Genomic DNA, 19,880 nt, shown 5'->3' on the forward strand with positions numbered 1-19,880 from the left:
GTGGTATTAAAAAGGAAAGCCTATCCTACATGGTGAAATACTGAAATTATGGAAGATTAGTTTAAGACAATGAAGTTATTATTAGAAAAGAGGCCCATACACAATATCCGGAACCACAGCGATCGTATTTATGATTGGCGACATTTTGTTTCCATTGGCACTGACCGGTGGAAGAATCCCACTGTAATTTTGAATATCAATATTAGCAGATTGAATGACAAATTCTACAGTAACGTTTACCTAGAGGTTAACCTGATGGAAAACCAGTCAAACCTGGAATATGTAGGCAAAAACTGGGCTACCTGTAATAACCTTTTTCTCTCACTTCTTGCGGCACTTTTCTCCAACAGAGATTTTTTTGCCCAATAGGAAACTGTGATCCACATTGACTGAAGAGTGACTGACACACGAAGACTGAAGATTGTGTTCTTGTTATTTCACTTTTTCAGGTATTTGTTCTCACCACTGGATTTTTTAAGAGCAGAGGTAACTCTTAATAGACACATATACATGAAAGCTAAGACTTTGTTTATCCAACACACTGATTTGTAAAAAACTACAACTCATCAAACTCATCAACAAGAGCAAGGTTTTCACTTTTATGGCAACTACCAGAGGGTTTTAACCTTTGTCATTGCATTCGGCTAAACTTGTCAATATTTCGTTATTACTTAAGTAGATATAACAAATCGTAACTGGGGAACTATGCTTTTGATGACGGCTACGAACACGTGGTGATTACATTCTTTTGAACGTTGTGATGCTAATGTTTTGTCTTCCAATTTGCACTTTCTGAAAAACATTCTGGAATCCATCTTCTTTGATTAGCTCAACTTGAACTCAAGTTTGAATGCTTAACAACGCAATTAAATGTGGGCAAACTATTACCTGCCGACAGTGTACCGCCCAATCGTTGTGGACACTGAACGATGAAGGATCGTCTGCTGCTGTTAAGCGGGGAAAACGAATAACTTATTAATTGCTAAACAGCATCCCAATCTGAATTATTTTCCAAGTAAAGACAATCTAGAGTGATTTGGAACGAGTTTCGATCTAACGGATCGATTGCACAAAAAATAATGATGTGAAGGGGACGACGAATCCAGTTTGTTTTTAAAAGTATTTTTTTTTAAGGGCAGAACGTCTACAATAGATAGCGCTTGTAATGCCCAACGTTAACGGGGAAAACTATGGGGTGCGGATTGAACACTTTTTCCAAAAAAAATGTTCAATAATCGATTACCATATTTGATTTAAAAACAAATTGATAATCGATTTGAATATTGAAATCAAGTTGAAAATAGATTCAAAAATTGAAAATCTTTTGAAAACGATTGCAAAAAGTGAAAATGATTTTAATAAATGTCATTGGAAAACGAAAATGATTTTGAAAACTTACATTGAATTTGAACAATGAAAATAATTAAAGAAAATGAAAATGATTTTGATAAAACGAAAATGAATTTGAAAAAATAAATTGAAAATGGTAGAATGATTTTGAACAAGTGAAATGAATTTGAAAAATGAAAATGAATTTAAAAAATGTCATTGGAAAACGAAAATTATTTTGAAAACTTGTATTGAATTTGAACAATGAAAATAATTAAAGAACATGAAAATGATTTTGATAAAACGAAAATGAATTTGAAAAAATAAATTGAAAATTGAAAAATGATTTTGAACAATTTAAATGAATTTGAAAAATGAAAATGAATTAAATAATCTATACATTAGATTAAAGTAGTTGAATGGAAAATTACGTGAAATTATTGGTTTTTTCAGCTGATAGCGACGGTGGCGCCGTCCCAACAATAGCGCCACACGAGAAAAACCACCATTAAACGCCGTTTACTTGAAACAACGTAATAGTTAGATGTTTTATTCTCGTCCAAAATGGACGGTTTTAAGGACATCCAAGAGTTGCTCTCTCAACCTATTATTAGGAACATAGCAGATGCAGCCCTGCAATTCCTCCAAGGAATTGCACAGCACTCTCAAAATGATAATCCTGGCTTGGGATTGTCTCAGCAAACACCACGTATGTAAATTTTTATTTTCACTACTTGCTGTGTATGAAAAAAGGCCTAACAATGTTATTTTTCTTTAATCTTCTCACAGGAATTTCACCTGCCCAAACTGGAGGTGAGAATCCTGGAATTAATCCCATCCAAATGCTGGGCTCATCTCAGCCAGGTATCTCAGTTTTTTGTTCGATATTGGCTGTGTATGAAAAAGGCCTAACAATGTTATTTTTCTCTTCTCACAGGAATTTCAACTGCCCAAACTGGAGGGGAGAATCGTGGAATTAACCGCATCAACATGGTGGGCTCATCTCAGCCAGGTATCTCAGTTTTTTGTTCGGTATTGGCTGTGTATCAAAAAGGCCTAACAATGTTATTTTGCTCTTCTCACAGGAATTTCAACTGCCCAAACTGGAGGGCAGAATCGTGGAATTAATCCCATCCAAATGTTGGGCTCATCTCACCCAGGTATCTCAGTTTTTTGTTCGATATTGGCTGTGTATGATCAAGGCCTAACAATGTTATTTTTCTCTTCTCACAGGAAATTCAACTGCCCAAACTGGAGGGCAGAATCGTGGAATTAATCACATCCAAATGCTGGGCTCATCTCAGCCAGGTATCTCAGTTTTTTGTTCGATATTGGCTGTGTATCAAAAAGGCCTAACAATGTTATTTTGCTCTTCTCACAGGAATTTCAACTGCCCAAACTGGAGGGCAGAATCGTGGAATTAATCCCATCCACATGCTGGGCTCATCTCACCCAGGTATCTCAGTTTTTTGTTCGATATTGGCTGTGTATGAACAAGGCCTAACAATGTTATTTTGCTCTTCTCACAGGAATTTCAACTGCCCAAACTGGAGGGCAGAATCGTGGAATTAATCACATCCAAATGCTGGGCTCATCTCAGCCAGGTATCTCAGTTTTTTGTTCGGTATTGGCTGTGTATCAAAAAGGCCTAACAATGTTATTTTGCTCTTCTCACAGGAATTTCACAACCAGTTATTAGAGATCCTATTCAGCAGCAGATATCTTTTCAACCAATATATCGTTTTCAGCAGGACGGTCAGGATTCTCATCTTACATGTACTGTTGATTCACTTGGTGGTGTAGCGTCCTTACAAGACATTTGGACCTCGCATGCATTAGTACAACAAGGTTCTGTGCCCACATTGCCAGTGATGCACCAACAACTTGTTGAAGAGATTCCAAGCAGTGGAGCAATCAATTCAACACCTCAGCAGTCCTTGATAGGTGTTTTACTTGTACCATTCTCCTAGATGTTAACATTCTTATTTTTTTTTAATTTGTTCTTACAATTCTTTTCAGAATTTTCCCTCCCAATATGTTCTTCAATCAACCCAACGGCAACAGATATCTGTGAACGTTTTGGGCACAATGTATATGCTATTTGTAACGATCAAATAAGTGATCATCGTGGACAATTTCCGACATTAAGCATTGATTTTTCCAATTCCTTTACTGCCGAATTGAAACAGCAATATTCCGATGAGTTTTCGATAGAAATGTTGTGTGATCTTCTTGGTAAGAATGGTGCGAGGTTCCTAATATCCTGCTAGATAATTTTTACTTGTAATGCAACACATTTCTCAATCCCAGATAAAGGTTACAATGTTCCAAAAATCTCCAAGTTACTGAATATTGAACGATGGAGGATCAAATATCACATGAAAAAGGCAGGATTAAAGTCACGTCAATTTTCCAACATCTCCAACCAGGAATTGGACTGCATAGTAAGCGAAATAGTTCGGATGTTTCCAAACTCTGGTAAATATTTGGATAGTTCAAATTATAGCATTACAATATTTTATTTTTTATTTCTTTGAAGGTTTCAAAAACTTTATAGGTCAATACAATAGTCGAGGCCCTAAAGTTAGTCGGGAACGACTGAGGGAATCCTTCTGCAGAGTTAAGGAATTCAGGATGGATCCACCGAGAAGAACGATAAAGAGACGAGTGTACAATGTTAAAGGACCGCTTTCCTTGTGGCACGTCGATAGTCATCACAAACTATCTAGGTTAGTCAATTTCCAATATTTTAATAATTATCAACTTAATAATGTTGTTGTATTTAGATGGAAATTTTATGTACAAGGATGTGTTGATGGATTCTCCAGGTTAATGGTCGTATTAAACCTGGCATCCAACAACCGAGCAGAAACTACACTGCGCCAATTTCTTATCGCTGTTGCGAAATGGGGTTTACCGTTGAGGGTTAGGTATGTGTATGCCCTATAGAGTAAAAATAACAGTAAAATATCGTTATTGTTGATTGTAGGTCAGACCACGGAACAGAAAACTACGGTGTATGCGACTTCATGTTGGTGGCCAGATCGGAGGTTTCCAATCCATTTATCGCCGGTACGTCAGTTCATAATCAGCGAGTGGAACGTTCATGGCGAGATGTATTTGAAACCGCGTTGGAGCCCTTTCATGCTATGTTTTAGTACGTATTTCTTGTTTTTTTTTTTTTACCAAACATTTTCATAATTTTCCTTTCTGTGTTTTAGTGCATGGGAGGGCAACGGACATTTAAATCCGTCCAACATGATCGATCTGGTTTCCCTTCACATCTCATGTAAACCCCTCTTAATAAAAACAATTGAATGTTTTGCCCACGGATGGAACAACCACCCTCTTAGCACGGAACATAATGAAACTCCCACACGACTTTTCCACGGAAAGTTGATTGAATTTTGGAATGCTGAAGGCGACGATTGTGATCTCTTACGACAAGTGAGTGTCATTGTTCTAAAAAAACCAGTTCAATTAAACATTTTTTACATTTTTACATTATTAGGACGTTGCAAAGATGGAAGAGGCCTTATGTCAGCTACCTTCCTACCCTCACGATGACTACGATATTGAAGATTTCTTAACGAAGGATGAAATTCAAAGTTTGAATGTAAACGGGAGTCTAGTTACCCTCGAGAACGCATTTCAAGTCTACATGTATGTGAGAACAGCTGTAGAAAATATCATTCGTCTCCGATAGGTTATATTTGCTATATTTCTACGCCATTTAATCGCAGAAATACATTCCTATTACGAGCAAACGAAATCTCCCTAGATTTCTTTTTTGGTTCACTTCCGTCGTTTGATGGGTCAACTTATCAACTTATTTAGTTATTCACTCAAGGCGAAAGCAAAAGGCATACGGTTAAAATTAATGGAAAGAAATTGTTTTTAGATTCAACCTGTTTATTGAAAAACAATTGGGAATATTGAAACAAAAATAATCAGCAGAATTACCAACAATTCTTGAAACAGTTCAACGGCTGACTCTGAGTAAGAGACTCAATCGGTTGACCTAACTGACCAAATTCGGATGTAATTATTCGACAAAAGTTACCGATGATTCAAATTCAGCATCGCGTTAGCTGCAGAAATTCTAACCTTGAAATTCGGACAGCTCCGAAAAACCATCAGAAGACTATCTAGTAATTTTTCCTTAAGAGACAAAACTTTATTATTTTCCAACTTGGCGACAAATTACATTTCGTTTTACCATCCAATGTGAAAACGCTGTAAGAAGCGTGATATTTTGCAATATTTTTCCGCACGCGTAGCAAGCATACCATCGATTATACAAACAGAAAATAAAGTTAGCAAAAATAGTCCTGCATGCTAAAGGGGAATGAAGAAATAACTTTCATTAAATTTCCTGTTGTAGCTTGTTTAGCAACGACCGAAATGGCCTTTTCCAGTAAATTGGCCGTATCACTTCCTTGAGTCGGAACATCCGTTATGATCTTAACGAAAATTCCCAGGGCACGTATTCCATTGCATCGAACCTGGAAAAGGTAAAAAGTATACTAGAAGTGTGAATTTATATACATATTGAAGTCAAAATGAGTAATTCTTACTTTCATAGGCCCCTGAGCCGCATTAACGGCCGTTTGTATGAGATTAATCAAGAAATTTCGCGGCATGTCTTCTAACAACGAATTAATTAAAAAAATAAAATGTTGCTGGTTTTCAGTTTAAACAAGTAAAGTAGTAGGATACGTACTGGTCTTTATCCAATGTATCTACCAAATTGCCTAGTGCCCAACTAGCATTTAATGCCACAAGGAGATTACTGTGTAAAAGTAAAGGCAGTACTTTTTCCGAACTGTCCAACAATAACGATGCATCCTGTATTGTACCAAAATGTGTGCTATTAAAACATTCCGTCTTAGAATGCATTGAAACTTACATAATGGAGTGTGTTAAACGTGACGGGAAAGCCTAAAGTTCGTATGGAAGCTGCTCGAACCCCAGCGTCAGCATCCACGGCACAGCCCAGGGCCAAGGTGACAAAGAGGATTCTCAATTCTCGCTAGAAACGGATGTTTTAGAATTAATGTGCATTTAAATTTGTTTGTAAAATAACATACGGCAAACACTCGAATATTTGTGATCCAACAGTAGCAAGAGCGGCACAGGCTTCTGCTTTCAGGGGAGGAATAGAAGGCGCTTGTAGTACGTCTGCGAAACCATACCGAATTATGTAAATTCACAGCTGAATAGCTTCGTCGCGTGAAATAAATTGATCTGATAACACAGAAAGCATGACAAATTTGAAAAAATTCGAAATAAATGTTTGAAATGTATTTACTGGTATCTTCCTTTTTCATTTCTTGTAAAATGCTGGCACCAACTTTTTCATACTGACGATCATGGATGACCGCTGGTGGAACTGCAATCCCTGAGAATCGTAAAATGAAAATTGGGTGAATGAATTTTGAAAAGGTAACAAATATTTTTTTAATTACTTGGAGGCTACATCGACGTATACAGTTTTGCAAAACGAATATGGAAATCGAGTACCAAGTTGCTCTTCGTAGAACTCAAAAGTTTCATGTACGTAACGAGCTGTTGAACGCAGAAAAGGCATCAGCGGAGGAAGGCAAAAATGAGTCAATTCTTGCATGCACGGATCCACTAAAATTTCAAATAATCTTATACTAAAATTTAAGTTAAATTAGATTACCGAAATTTTCTAACATTTCATTTAAATTACCCAACAGCTAGTCCGATATTAGGTGCCGTAGTCGGCATGGAAAGTAAGTAGTGAAAAATTTTCCGTCGAAGGTCTTGGGTGTAGACTACCTCCGTCAAGTCACCACACGAGATGGCAGTCATGGAAGCATCTTCAGTGAACTCAAGTTTCCACGTACAAACCTAGCGTTTGGAATGTATCACGATAAAGAAATATGCTAACAATCGAAAATAAGAAATTATTTACGTTCTGACCTCTGAATAGGAATCGATGCAAGGAAACCACAATCGTGCTGAATTTTCCCAGCCATAAGAAACCCATAAGAAGAAACAACAAAAATTTGAACTTTTGAATTCTGTGTATGCAAACGGGTTTTTCCAGATTTAATTGAATATATGGGAGTACATTCTTTTCCTTTGTAAAGTCACATGAGCAAAAAGAATGAAGAACAGTTAAAACGTAAAACGAATAAAATGAGTGAAGTAACCAACTCCCGTACATAAAAATTAGTTCCGAATAATAAAGTTGAGTTGAAGATGATAATCCTCAACGTATCTCATTGCAAACCAACGATCAAATCATTCACAATCAGCTTAGTAGTAAAACACAAAAAATAACCACCAAAAGACAACAATTGTTGTCTTTTGGTGGCAGCTACCATAAGACCTAGGTCTTATGGTAGCTGCCATCCGTCTCTGTCAAGGCACTCAGCCACAACATATCCATTTCGTTTTGCGAAGATGTAATAGGAATCGAAAAATTATGAAAACAAGTCGACGCTTCAGGTCGTGTCAAGATATTTTTTTTACTTAACACAAACTTGTATGCTAACTTTTCCTTACGTACTCTAGGCACAATCTTGGACGCTGTGATGAACCGATAAACAGAAGCTACTGTCAATTCATTGCCGTCGCTATCTTTTCCTTTGATACGGCCATCTATATAGAAAATAAACGATATTTAGAGATAATCGTAAAATAATCATGCCAAGTGATACCTTCAATTCTTCGCACAAAAGACAGGAACTCATCGAGAGCTCTTTCCTCCGAAAAACGTTGAAAAGGGTTTTCTGCAGGTTCTTCTGCAGGTTCCAACAGATTTTCAAACTCTGTCGAGGATAATTTGATTGCCTGAAACAATTGCCGTATTCCTTTACGCTTAAGCAATCCATCCACATCCAAAATGCTCAAGCCCTCTTTAAACGGATGATCGTCCGGAAACGCATCATACCATTGTAAGATGAACGGGGAACAGATTCGAAGTTGAACAATACCAACGGCGCACCATACTCCATAAGCGTAGAGGATTGAGTAATTCTCCTTTTTCGTTTCGCGGTCTTCTCCATTCTCACAGGATGAAATATAGGAGACATGAACGAGTTCCATTGTTTCTTCCATGCTATCATACATTCTCGTAATAAGGTCCGTTCTCAATCCTCCGTAATCCGAACCCGCCTCACCTACGAAAGTGATGATGAGGGGGAACTTTATCTTTTCTCTGCAATGAAATGAAAGTTAGTTCTTACATTAAAGAGGCACTGTTCAAATAAATTACATGAAATTCTTGTTTCCGACTGCGGCAATACAATCTTCATAAAGATGGCTTCGGCGAATGACCAGTTCATTTTTAAACTCAGAATCAGAATCGAAAATTTCACTGTGATCCGCAAACATTACTTCACTTTTATGTTTGAGTAAGGTGTCGATTCCATCGACATCAGAATCCGAATTCGTTGATGGTGAAAATTGGCTTGGGTAAGAGGACGGATCGGCGACAGAGTATCCTTCAGTAGGAGGTTTCGGAAGAGATGAAAGTAAATCCCTACCACAACCGGAAGGATCGGCGACATCTTCTTTGGAAATTTCACAGTTTGATTCCCCATGGGAGGCCACTGGATTTCTGTTACCGGACATGGATCGCAAAGAATATCCAAGACGATAACCAGACGGCCCAGCAATAGGAGATATATCCGATGACGTTGTACACGAATTGCCAGCACAAGATCCACGGGTGACACTTTTCGATCTGGTGTTAGGCATGTCGTACTTTTCACTCTCGTCTTCGTATCGGGTCTTTTTCACCAATTTGGTCTCGGCTCCATAATCCTCATTTACATTACATGCGCTTGATATAAATAAAAACTTAAATTCTGTTATTATTTTTACAACCATGTATAACTTACCATTCCATTTCGTGCGTATCTAAAATGGCCAAATCGTATTCTTTGCCGCAATGTTCGCATTGAGCCATTATCTGGCTCATCTCAACTGTTTTGGGTAGGCCTAATTGTTCATCCTCTCTGCGAGGTGAAACCACGATTCGACGGGAGCAGCCCTTCACAAAACAAAACCATAGTAACAGATAGACATTTAAAGATAATAAAATTTTACCTTCAGTATGGAGCCGTTAACAATAGGGGAGCCCAACTCGTATAGAGACAAACTATTACCTCCACCAAATGCCCACATTTTGAGACCTCCTTTCAAACTTCTGAAGATTGGAAATACTCTAATAGCAATACGATCGTTAGGACCTATTTTAAATGGAAAAAAAAATGAACTCACTCTTTAATACGCCAGTCGACGGTAGTGGATTGGTCTGTTTCCCAAAAAGTAACTTGTTTGATTCCCAATCCTTTCGATTGGAGAATCTTCTCCTCCATTTTGGTTGGAGCTCTTGGGTTTGTACGGTCGACAGTTTCGACCCCGATCACGTTCATTTCGAAATCCGGTTTTTTCGGAATGTTGGAAAATATCATTTTCCTTCGATCGGCTGGTACCGAATGACGTCTAGGCGTTACACCGGCAGACCCGTTACTTCCTATGAAGGGTTAAATTGACAGTTGAGAGTTAACAGATAATAACGAAAAATCGTAACACCCTTAAAATACATAAAATTTTTGCACTTACTTGGTATGATTGAATATTGTTTGCCAAGGCCATCATAAATAGTAGGATATTCTGGACCGAGACCTGAGATTAATGATGAGATCACATTAGCTTATATTAATTTTACTCACACCCCCCTCCTTCATTAAACTGATCAGAAACCTAATTTTAAAGGAAACGCTATAGTATTCCGATGCTTTAGTGTATACCTGGTGTTAGCTGAGAGGAGCCCATATTGTGGAAGTGGTTCATGCCAGGATTCTGCCCTCCAGTTTGGGCAGTTGAAATTCCTGTGAGAAGAGCAAAATAACATTGTTAGGCCTTTTTGATACACAGCCAATACCGAACAAAAAACTGAGATACCTGGCTGAGATGAGCCCAGCATTTGGATGTGATTAATTCCACGATTCTGCCCTCCAGTTTGGGCAGTTGAAATTCCTGTGAGAAGAGCAAAATAACATTGTTAGGCCTTGTTCATACACAGCCAATATCGAACAAAAAACTGAGATACCTGGGTGAGATGAGCCCAGCATGTGGATGGGATTAATTCCACGATTCTGCCCTCCAGTTTGGGCAGTTGAAATTCCTGTGAGAAGAGCAAAATAACATTGTTAGGCCTTTTTGATACACAGCCAATATCGAACAAAAAACTGAGATACCTGGCTGAGATGAGCCCAGCATTTGGATGTGATTAATTCCACGATTCTGCCCTCCAGTTTGGGCAGTTGAATTTCCTGTGAGAAGAGAAAAATAACATTGTTAGGCCTTGATCATACACAGCCAATATCGAACAAAAAACTGAGATACCTGGGTGAGATGAGCCCAACATTTGGATGGGATTAATTCCACGATTCTGCCCTCCAGTTTGGGCAGTTGAAATTCCTGTGAGAAGAGCAAAATAACATTGTTAGGCCTTTTTGATACACAGCCAATACCGAACAAAAAACTGAGATACCTGGCTGAGATGAGCCCACCATGTTGATGCGGTTAATTCCACGATTCTCCCCTCCAGTTTGGGCAGTTGAAATTCCTGTGAGAAGAGAAAAATAACATTGTTAGGCCTTTTTCATACACAGCCAATATCGAACAAAAAACTGAGATACCTGGCTGAGATGAGCCCAGCATTTGGATGGGATTAATTCCAGGATTCTCACCTCCAGTTTGGGCAGGTGAAATTCCTGTGAGAAGATTAAAGAAAAATAACATTGTTAGGCCTTTTTTCATACACAGCAAGTAGTGAAAATAAAAATTTACATACGTGGTGTTTGCTGAGACAATCCCAAGCCAGGATTATCATTTTGAGAGTGCTGTGCAATTCCTTGGAGGAATTGCAGGGCTGCATCTGCTATGTTCCTAATAATAGGTTGAGAGAGCAACTCTTGGATGTCCTTAAAACCGTCCATTTTGGACGAGAATAAAACATCTAACTATTACGTTGTTTCAAGTAAACGGCGTTTAATGGTGGTTTTTCTCGTGTGGCGCTATTGTTGGGACGGCGCCACCGTCGCTATCAGCTGAAAAAACCAATAATTTCACGTAATTTTCCATTCAACTACTTTAATCTAATGTATAGATTATTTAATTCATTTTCATTTTTCAAATTCATTTAAATTGTTCAAAATCATTTTTCAATTTTCAATTTATTTTTTCAAATTCATTTTCGTTTTATCAAAATCATTTTCATGTTCTTTAATTATTTTCATTGTTCAAATTCAATACAAGTTTTCAAAATAATTTTCGTTTTCCAATGACATTTTTTAAATTCATTTTCATTTTTCAAATTCATTTCACTTGTTCAAAATCATTCTACCATTTTCAATTTATTTTTTCAAATTCATTTTCGTTTTATCAAAATCATTTTCATTTTCTTTAATTATTTTCATTGTTCAAATTCAATGTAAGTTTTCAAAATCATTTTCGTTTTCCAATGACATTTATTAAAATCATTTTCACTTTTTGCAATCGTTTTCAAAAGATTTTCAATTTTTGAATCTATTTTCAACTTGATTTCAATATTCAAATCGATTATCAATTTGTTTTTAAATCAAATATGGTAATCGATTATTGAACATTTTTTTTGGAAAAAGTGTTCAATCCGCACCCCATAGAAAACCCCGGTTCAGTTCGATGTATCGATTAAATTCATTTCGAAACATAATGTTTCCTCCGGCTAAATGTGTTATAAAACCCACTGCATTCAACCCAAAATATCCTGGATAATGGATTCCACGAGCAACGTAGAAAATTGAGACGTGGAATAAAAATTGGTTCAACAATATAATGCTTAGTACTCGTGTATTTGACGTGCTAGTGATGGGATCGCTGTAGCATTAAAACAAGCATGACGGAACCAATGAAAATAAAAAGATACTGCCAAAAAACGACCCGATTTGGACGATCCAAAGGCAAATATGTGCAAGCCAAAATTCATGTAACCCCTCGAAAGTGGAAAGCATGAAGTAAAATCTATTGGCCACAGCCATGAGAAGTACACTCTCAATAAAACAGACCTGCATGAATCAAACGGATCGATGCGATCAATAAATAACAATTGATTGAGATGTTCTTACGTACATGGAAAAATATTTGCTCAGTTACTCACCCGGTAATAGGAACTTATAGAGACTTGCCAGACTAAGGATTGATTGTCTGATTCGTCTGATTGGCATCGGCGTCTGCTTCGGTATGTGGCATCGGCGTCTTTTTCAGAATGATACCAACAAGTTAACATTTGGAAGAATGCAATTCTCAGCAAGTCCATTTGATTATAATTTGTCTTATTATGCCGGTTTTTAACAAACGTGCATAATAATAGGTAACAGCAAACACGCAAAGTAAGCCAACAACCGAAAATATACGGGGATAAAATGTGGCCCATGAGGCGAGAAACTGGAAAAATAAAATAAATAAATAAAATTATAAATAGCCTAAATCAGCGTTCATGATTAAATGTTACTCCCATTAATTGATTGATACCTGTATGAAAGAAATACGCTAAAAGCAGCAAAATGGTGGTTAGAGTTGACCTGTCTTTAAAAGTGTCACCCCATTTTATTAATATCCTTTCCTTGAAACCGAGTTCGGTTATTCCAGGTCCGAAAGTCAACGGGAGAGCTGATGAACTTGTAACCTGATTAATTTCCTGTTCCCTCAATCCCATCTTTCATGAAGTAGAATTCAAATGCGAGCGCGGGTTAATTTAAATTTTTGGCCTGCAAAACAAAAATGTTATTTGGGATTTAATAAAAAGCAATTAAAATCTGACGCGCAATTATTGTAGATAATAATTCGACGCCAAATAAATTTAACCTTCGCTCTTTTGCCTTGTTGGATTTCTTTCTTAAATTTTATAATACGTTGTGTAGCCATTGCGTAATAAATGGAAAAGAAAATGATTTAGATTTACCTCTGCTGCAGTTAAAGCGGATCCATGAACAATGTCACTTTTTGGGGGAAAGAAGAGTGGATAGACTGCCTTGATATAGCTTTGAGAAGTAAGATACGTTAAGGTGTACGTAAAATTGGCCTCCAATAATGAACAAACAACGATTAGCCGACTTCTCGCAAGTGATCATCATGTTTCTAGGAATCTTGACGCTGGTGTGACTATCCAAGCTTTTTCTTTCAAGGTCGACGACGTATATGTCCTTAATAGAATTTACAAGAAAAATATGAACGTCACAGTATCAAAATTAATTTACATCAAATCGGCATCGAATACCTTTCGTATACGGAATTATGTACAGTGTATAACAGAAAAGCTATAATTAAGGGAAGCGAAGAGTGTCTTAATAATGGTTTAGGGAAAAGTGAACGAATCGAACGAACCTGTTTGCCGTTTGATCGGTCCGTACATTAATTCCAATCAATGAGAACCGTTAAATTAGAAATGTTAAATTAGCTACAATTTCACGAACCAGTTCTTCTTTCTTCAGGACACGTCAATAATTGGAGCTATTATCAATGAAACGTAAAATCATGGAATACCGCCGGCTGGAGTCGTGACTGCTGATATGGCTAAAAGTGTTATCACCCCATACTATTGAAAGTTCACGACTCAAAGGATCAATAACCGCAGCTCAAGTTCCTTTGCATGAGTACATTGTATTTGCATGAATAACGATAATTCAACTTATAATAAAAGCGGTAGAAAGCAAATCAGAGCATATGGTTAAATAATAATTTAGGGCAGTCGAGTGGCAGTGACGATGGCCGGTACCGGAACGAACAAGACAGTCCTTACAGGAGCAGCTCTGGTGGCGCCACTGGTTGAAGAGCTAGAGGAAGTGGTGGAAGAAGTGGAACTAGTCGTGGAGGAAGTGGAACTAGTTGTGGAACTAGTGGAGGAAGTGCTAGAGGTGGAACTAGTCGTGGAACTAGTGGAAGAACTAGGCGTGGAACTAGTGGTAGAAGAAGAAGAACTTGAGGAGCTGGACGAAGTTGTTGAAGATGAGCTGCTGCTGCTACCGCCGCCAAAAATTTGTGAAAAAAAGGACGCAAGTGCAGCAAATCCAATCCTGCCTTGTGCTGGTACAACAGGTGCCATATAGAATGGGTTAAATCCTGGAAATGCAGCAATCAGACAATTATCGTACTATAGGCTAATCAAAATCAATTTTTCAGTTTAACATTTGAATTTATCTTACCGTAATAATGGCGGTAGACGTGCGCAGGAGGATCGACATGGCTGAAAGTGTTTACTTGACCGTTGTGGATTGTATACCCGTTTGTTTGAATACTGGGAACCACTGCAGAGCACAAAATAAAATTTTATTTTAAGAAGATTGAAAAAGAAAATGAGATGTCATCAGAAAAATCCAACTCACCGTAATCGTTGAAATCTGCAAATTGTCCTGGAAAATGCATGGGTAGCATGATTTGTTTGGCCTCCCTTGCGGCCCACGTAGGTTCGTCAGATGACTTTGGTGTCGGACTTCCATTTACCAGCCACAAAGTCAATCCCAACTAATTCAATCAAACGGAAGTCAAATTATTTTTCGCTTCAGTTATCAAACATTTAAAAGAACAAAAAAACAAAAGAAAATTTGAAAGGACTTAATGGTAAACCAATGATCCTAAATATCGCTGCGCTAAACTTAAATCAAATCTAATCGACACAATTTGTATTATACAACGTTAATTTGATTGAAATATAGTACATTACCAGCAACATAGGGAAAACAGACATGATTGGTTATATCGTAAATGATCTTTTTCTTCGGTGAATAAATAGAAAGGAGATACTGCTGGATGTAGTTGTCCACGGACTTCGACTTTGTCTGGACATCCGTGGACGAGCGGAACTCAATTTATACCGCGTTCGCTACCCCGCCCAAAACTACAAAATAACCGCCCTGATACTGACCTGAGAGTGACTGTGCACTGTAGAAATATTTGACTCGTCAACTTAATACACGTCCTTCAAACCGAAAATGGTGTCCGACGATGTCATCGACCGAGTATCAGCACTTACAGCGGCAAAAAGCAATGCGCTCCGAGTATCAGTTGATTTGTAGAGGAATCTATTCTAACTTGAATGTTCAAAAACATGAATGCGAGTTGCCTGAAGGGGTTCATCGCAGACTGGCATTGAAAAATCACGTCCAGAATCAATTCCTCCAATAAATAACTGCCGAATATCTATCAGTTCATTTGTCTATCGATTCACGTTTCTCATGCCAAATTTTTGAGAGTTTTCCATTTCAGGCTGATTTATTTTATTCATAATCTCAGCTACTCTGTCGTTATTTAGCCATTGAATAGGACATAGTTCCTTCCAGAGAATAAAAGCGGAGAGGCAAATCTTTTATTCAGTCCATATTGAGTCGTGCGGAATGGCTATATTCGTTATACATGGAATCATCAAAGAGATGAATACATTAAATACACGTAACGAAATTTTGTTGCGAAATACAGTATCTATCGAAGATGTTCCGGAAAAGAAATCAGTGGTGGTGATTCATCGGAGCAGGAGCAGTTCATTTTCATTTCCACAAATCTATAGGAATTAATGCTTATAGTGCGCCCAAAAATGACCAAGAATTATTTAAACTTAAACTCTGAAACTAGTTTGTTTTCCACATTGCTTTTCCTCTTTTTTTTTTTCAAACCTCCAATAATGGAAAACGAACAGAAGGCACTGAACTTATATCAAATTCCGTCTACGCAATCTGGAATGAAAAATTGCTCCGGTCGCATTTTTGCTGTGACCTCTACAAGTCATTCCAAAATCTACGAGACACTGAACGGCTTATTAAAAAGCAACTCATTCCTTATTTGTTTTAATAGAAATGGATTTTTTGTCTATGGTTGACCCATGGACGCCGTAAAGTTCAAAATTTGTTTTATTAGAGTTTCGCTCTTGCGAAGAATTCAGTCCCCACCACAAGCGTCCCAAATTCCCAATTGATTTCAGTAAATTCATCACTTAAATGCATTAATTCAGTTCATTAATAACGCACCAGCCATTACACGACAAATTCTAGTTGTTCCAGGAAAGAATATCCAGGAAAGACATGAATGATGGGGTCTTCATCTTATTTGGAAGTTGAACGTGTTTCACAATAAGACTAGTAGTTGTAATAAAAAAGGATTGATTTCCTTATTCGTCGAGTTATACATTCTTCCTTATACGCAAAACAAACAAACAACACAGTCGAAGCCAAAAGAATTTAGGTTTTTCTTTTTGTTAATCTTATTTGTTTAGTTCCTAAAGTTTCAAGTTCGTTGGCTGCGATGAGACATATAATTAGGCTGCATCACTAGCATTTTTCGTCACTTTCTTGTTCACGAACCGGATTCAACACGGAATGTCATTGTAGTATGTTAGCTGAAATACTTTTAACTGTTAACTCAAATCGACTGTAAAAAGAAAATAAAAAAAAAAAGAAAGAAAATAAAATTTAAAAAAAAAATAAAACGCTAGGATCTCTCGGTATATTATCAGTTGTTTAGCCGCCAAATGTTGTATTGATAAACTGGGATTGAAACATAAAAAAAGACTAAACAAACCAAAACAAACAACAAACAAATGATTCTATCTATTGCAAATAGAAATTATGAAATAGAGAATAACAAAAAACACAGTAGAGATATACTGTTTTTTTTAAATCAGATGGAACAACAACCCAACTGTAGATACGAAAAATCAAGCAAACACGCTAAAATAACGGAATACTCCCGACAGTGAATATATAGTTGAACCAAAAAAATGTGTTATCAATGCACTAAAGGTGAAATGGAAGACCTTTGGAATATTGTATTTTTATTGAAGAGATGAGTGATGAACGGCAACACACCGAGTAGAATTCAAAAAGGAAGGGGAAATTGGAAAGAGGGATAAAGAAACATTTGCACAACTTAAAAAACAATCAACGCGTTGCTTTTCTAATTACTTCAATCTCTCTCTCTCAAATTGCTGGCAGCGATTTTCTCTACTCTTCTAGACAGTTTTGATTTTCTTCAAAACCTTCTCAAACTTCTCGAGAAAGATGTCGGCGTGATACGGCTGGAACACCAGGGCTGGTCTTATACGAAGCGATAAATCACCACATCCTCCGGATTGAATGCCTTTTTAAAAATTTAGAATTATACAGTCAAATTCAAATGTTAAAAAGGTTAAAACACGAGCCTACCCTTTTCTTTCAATTTGGCTACAATCTCGTCGCGCTTCTCGGCACTGCTGGAATCAAAGGCGCAGAATGTGCCGATGCCTCGTACGTTCTTCACATGTTGAGGGTAGCGTTTCGACATGTCCATCAGTCCGTCCATTAGTTTTTTGCCTAGGAAAAGGAAGTCTTCAATTAACTGGACTTTTCCGTTTAACAGAAATCACAAGTGATGGGCCTACCGGATGCTTGGACAATGCTCAATAGATTATCACGCTTGATGACCTCGATAACTTTGTCCAGCAACAACACTTTGGACGGCTCGCCCATCCACGTGTTGAAAATCCTGTATCCTTGTTGAGGTCTGGAGGGAATTGAAGAAATGATTAAGCAAAAACAAAAGATTGAAATGAATGTCAAGTTCTACCTGAATTCAGGCAAGCTGTAATATCCTCCGGTGAGCATCTTCTTGCTGAACGTGACGAAATCCGCCGGTTCGGGCAAGTGGAAGTGCTCATGGCACCAATATTTGCCAGTAGCTCCTCCACCTGTTTGGACCTCGTCGATGATGAGAGCTGCTCCATTCTGTTTTTTTTTTTTTAGAAAAAAAGGAACAGAATTAAAGCGACAATTGCAATTTTTGGAACAAAACCAAAACACCGGGACCTTTTTGGTGATGCGCTGGAGCTCCTGGAAGAATTCCGGTGAGGCGTGGTTGTCACCTCCTTCGGCTTGAACGGGCTCGATGACCACACCGGCCACATATCTGCCGGATTTGTTGAAACGTTCAAATTCCTCTTCCACTTCGGCCAGGCATTTGCGATCCTCGGCTTTATTTTCCTCGGCGAATTCTTCAAGTGGGTACTTGTACCGCGGGAAACTGGCAATAGGCCAATCCAGAGCGGGAATATCCAGCTTGTGAATCGCTTTAGAGTGGGTTGTTGAAAGAACTCCAATCGTTCGGCCGTGGAAACCACCTGTGCACGATCGATTTATTCCAGTTAGGAAGACGCAAAGAAAATAACTTAAATAGAAATTCACCTTTGAACGACATGATGGTGAATGGCGTCGAGCCAGGAGCAACGTTCATCATGCAGCTGGTGTTTTCCTCTTCGGTGATGGGTGCTCCTCCTCGTTGCTTGTTTCGATACCACATGAAGGCGGCTTTGAAGGCATTCTCGTTGGAGCAAGAGCCACAGGCCATTGTTGTCACCTAAAGGGTAATTTTGGAATGAAATGGCAATTAAAATCAAGGAGGCAAGGCTAAAGGCTCTTCTTACCTGAGAATGGCCTTTAGGAGCTACAGACAACAAACTGCTGGTTAGCTTTTGAGGCCAGCCTTGCCCTGGAAAGAGACCTAAGGACGGCCTGTTGATGAAAGTTCTTTGGTTGTCGGGATCTTGCAGAACTTTGAGAAGATCAGGGTGATTGTAACCCAGTGGCAGGGAAGAGATTTGGGTGTAAACGTCCAGCAAAACATTGCCATCGACATCGACAATGTAATTTCCTATGCTCTTGTTGTAGTCGGTGAAGTAGATGACAGTGTTGGCAAACTGGATAGTGTTGAGTTCGCTGATCATTTCCTTGGATTTGGGACCAGGAATGGGAGTCTTGACACTTGGGCCTGAGGGTTCCCCGAGTATGAGGTTTGACAGGCATTTGGCATTTTGCGGTAGTTGCCTGAAAAGACTAGATTTAGTGGTAAATGTATTTAACCTGCTTAGGGCCATTTTTAAATGTCAACGTGGAGTAATTCGAGACGGCAGACGAAAACAGGCCCAAACTGCGCTGCTGATGCACCCAAAACAATCGACAATCAAAGAGATAAAGACGGTGATATTAATATGCTAAACAAGCCACGTCTCTAGGCAGGGCTTCCCAAGCGTCAAAAGTCAATACCTTTGTGTGTTATTTTAATCCTGTATTTGAACAGCAACAGTTCTGAGCTGCCTCTTGCGTAGTAACAGGCCTCTCTCTGCCTTTGATACCTATCGTCCGCGACGTGTATGCAGATGCACGACCAATCAATAACATTCACGTCCCTCTAGCGGCAGCACGACGAATTTCGTTCAACACCGGCGCCAAATTTGAAAACCCCGAAACAAAAACGAATTATATAATCATCCTCTACTTTTGTATTATTATTATTCATCAACGACCGAAAAAAAAAAAAAACATTTCACGAGCCGATTTTACACGCGGATGAAACAAAAGAACAGAGAAATACGCATCGGGAGAAGAGAAAGAAAATGTTTATAATAAGACGGCGGACATGACTACGCAGTAAGAATCTTATTTTGTTGTTGTTTTGTTTTCGATACGCAGTTTAGAATAATATTAATTCTTTCACTTTATCTTCAT

The 19,880-nt window shown here is 38.1% G+C and overlaps 5 protein-coding genes across 16 annotated transcripts; 1 reads left to right on the forward strand and 4 right to left on the reverse strand.

Moving 5' to 3' along the window:
• The first annotated feature begins 1,825 nt into the window (after positions 1-1,825).
• Positions 1,826-5,096, forward strand: LOC124197236. 5 transcript variants are annotated; one of them, XM_046592585.1, is made up of 14 exons: positions 1,826-2,038; positions 2,119-2,193; positions 2,267-2,341; positions 2,415-2,489; positions 2,563-2,637; positions 2,711-2,785; positions 3,007-3,273; positions 3,349-3,564; positions 3,640-3,807; positions 3,869-4,058; positions 4,116-4,259; positions 4,319-4,486; positions 4,551-4,776; positions 4,841-5,096. In XM_046592585.1, the coding sequence occupies exons 1-14, from the start codon at positions 1,894-1,896 to the stop codon at positions 5,033-5,035; spliced, it is 2,094 nt and encodes a 697-aa protein (XP_046448541.1). In that variant the 5' UTR covers positions 1,826-1,893; the 3' UTR covers positions 5,036-5,096. The 5 variants fall into 5 exon arrangements, with proteins under 5 accessions (XP_046448541.1, XP_046448542.1, XP_046448543.1 ...); XM_046592586.1 differs by lacking the exons at positions 2,563-2,637; positions 2,711-2,785 and adding an exon at positions 2,859-2,933; XM_046592587.1 differs by lacking the exon at positions 2,267-2,341.
• A 2,267-nt stretch (positions 5,097-7,363) lies between these two features.
• LOC124197233 lies at positions 7,364-11,403 on the reverse strand. Of its 5 annotated transcripts, XM_046592577.1 has the most exons (16): positions 11,171-11,401; positions 11,016-11,090; positions 10,868-10,942; positions 10,720-10,794; positions 10,572-10,646; positions 10,424-10,498; positions 10,276-10,350; positions 10,122-10,202; positions 9,934-9,996; positions 9,589-9,844; positions 9,415-9,532; positions 9,207-9,358; positions 8,967-9,148; positions 8,579-8,849; positions 8,022-8,521; positions 7,364-7,962 (listed from the first exon to the last, which is right to left on the reverse strand). In XM_046592577.1, the coding sequence occupies exons 1-16, from the start codon at positions 11,313-11,315 to the stop codon at positions 7,691-7,693; spliced, it is 2,490 nt and encodes an 829-aa protein (XP_046448533.1). In that variant the 5' UTR covers positions 11,316-11,401; the 3' UTR covers positions 7,364-7,690. The 5 variants fall into 5 exon arrangements, with proteins under 5 accessions (XP_046448533.1, XP_046448534.1, XP_046448535.1 ...); XM_046592578.1 differs by lacking the exon at positions 10,868-10,942 and having other exon boundaries at positions 11,171-11,403; XM_046592579.1 differs by lacking the exons at positions 10,424-10,498; positions 10,572-10,646.
• Positions 11,404-12,196: 793 nt separating this feature from the next.
• LOC124197270 lies at positions 12,197-13,120 on the reverse strand. Its single transcript, XM_046592651.1, has 3 exons — positions 12,889-13,120; positions 12,515-12,801; positions 12,197-12,422 (listed from the first exon to the last, which is right to left on the reverse strand). Exons 1-3 carry the CDS (start codon positions 13,070-13,072, stop codon positions 12,243-12,245), a joined length of 651 nt encoding a protein of 216 aa, XP_046448607.1. The 5' UTR covers positions 13,073-13,120; the 3' UTR covers positions 12,197-12,242.
• An 876-nt stretch (positions 13,121-13,996) lies between these two features.
• Positions 13,997-15,210, reverse strand: LOC124197271 (cell wall integrity and stress response component 1-like). Its single transcript, XM_046592652.1, has 4 exons — positions 15,077-15,210; positions 14,739-14,877; positions 14,559-14,660; positions 13,997-14,475 (listed from the first exon to the last, which is right to left on the reverse strand). The coding sequence occupies exons 1-4, from the start codon at positions 15,098-15,100 to the stop codon at positions 14,096-14,098; spliced, it is 645 nt and encodes a 214-aa protein (XP_046448608.1). The 5' UTR covers positions 15,101-15,210; the 3' UTR covers positions 13,997-14,095.
• Positions 15,211-16,834: 1,624 nt separating this feature from the next.
• LOC124197241 (4-aminobutyrate aminotransferase, mitochondrial-like) lies at positions 16,835-19,562 on the reverse strand. 4 transcript variants are annotated; one of them, XM_046592607.1, is made up of 8 exons: positions 19,419-19,560; positions 18,800-19,307; positions 18,561-18,732; positions 18,186-18,496; positions 17,947-18,104; positions 17,762-17,883; positions 17,547-17,693; positions 16,835-17,481 (listed from the first exon to the last, which is right to left on the reverse strand). In XM_046592607.1, exons 2-8 carry the CDS (start codon positions 19,247-19,249, stop codon positions 17,354-17,356), a joined length of 1,488 nt encoding a protein of 495 aa, XP_046448563.1. In that variant the 5' UTR covers positions 19,250-19,307; positions 19,419-19,560; the 3' UTR covers positions 16,835-17,353. The 4 variants fall into 4 exon arrangements, with proteins under 4 accessions (XP_046448563.1, XP_046448562.1, XP_046448561.1 ...); XM_046592606.1 differs by having other exon boundaries at positions 18,800-19,310; positions 19,419-19,550; XM_046592605.1 differs by having other exon boundaries at positions 17,947-18,496; positions 19,419-19,562.
• Between the last annotated feature and the right edge of the window lie 318 nt (positions 19,563-19,880).

This window comes from Daphnia pulex, chromosome 7 (genome assembly GCF_021134715.1).
Source record: "Daphnia pulex isolate KAP4 chromosome 7, ASM2113471v1".
Classification (NCBI taxonomy): domain Eukaryota; kingdom Metazoa; phylum Arthropoda; class Branchiopoda; order Diplostraca; family Daphniidae; genus Daphnia; species Daphnia pulex.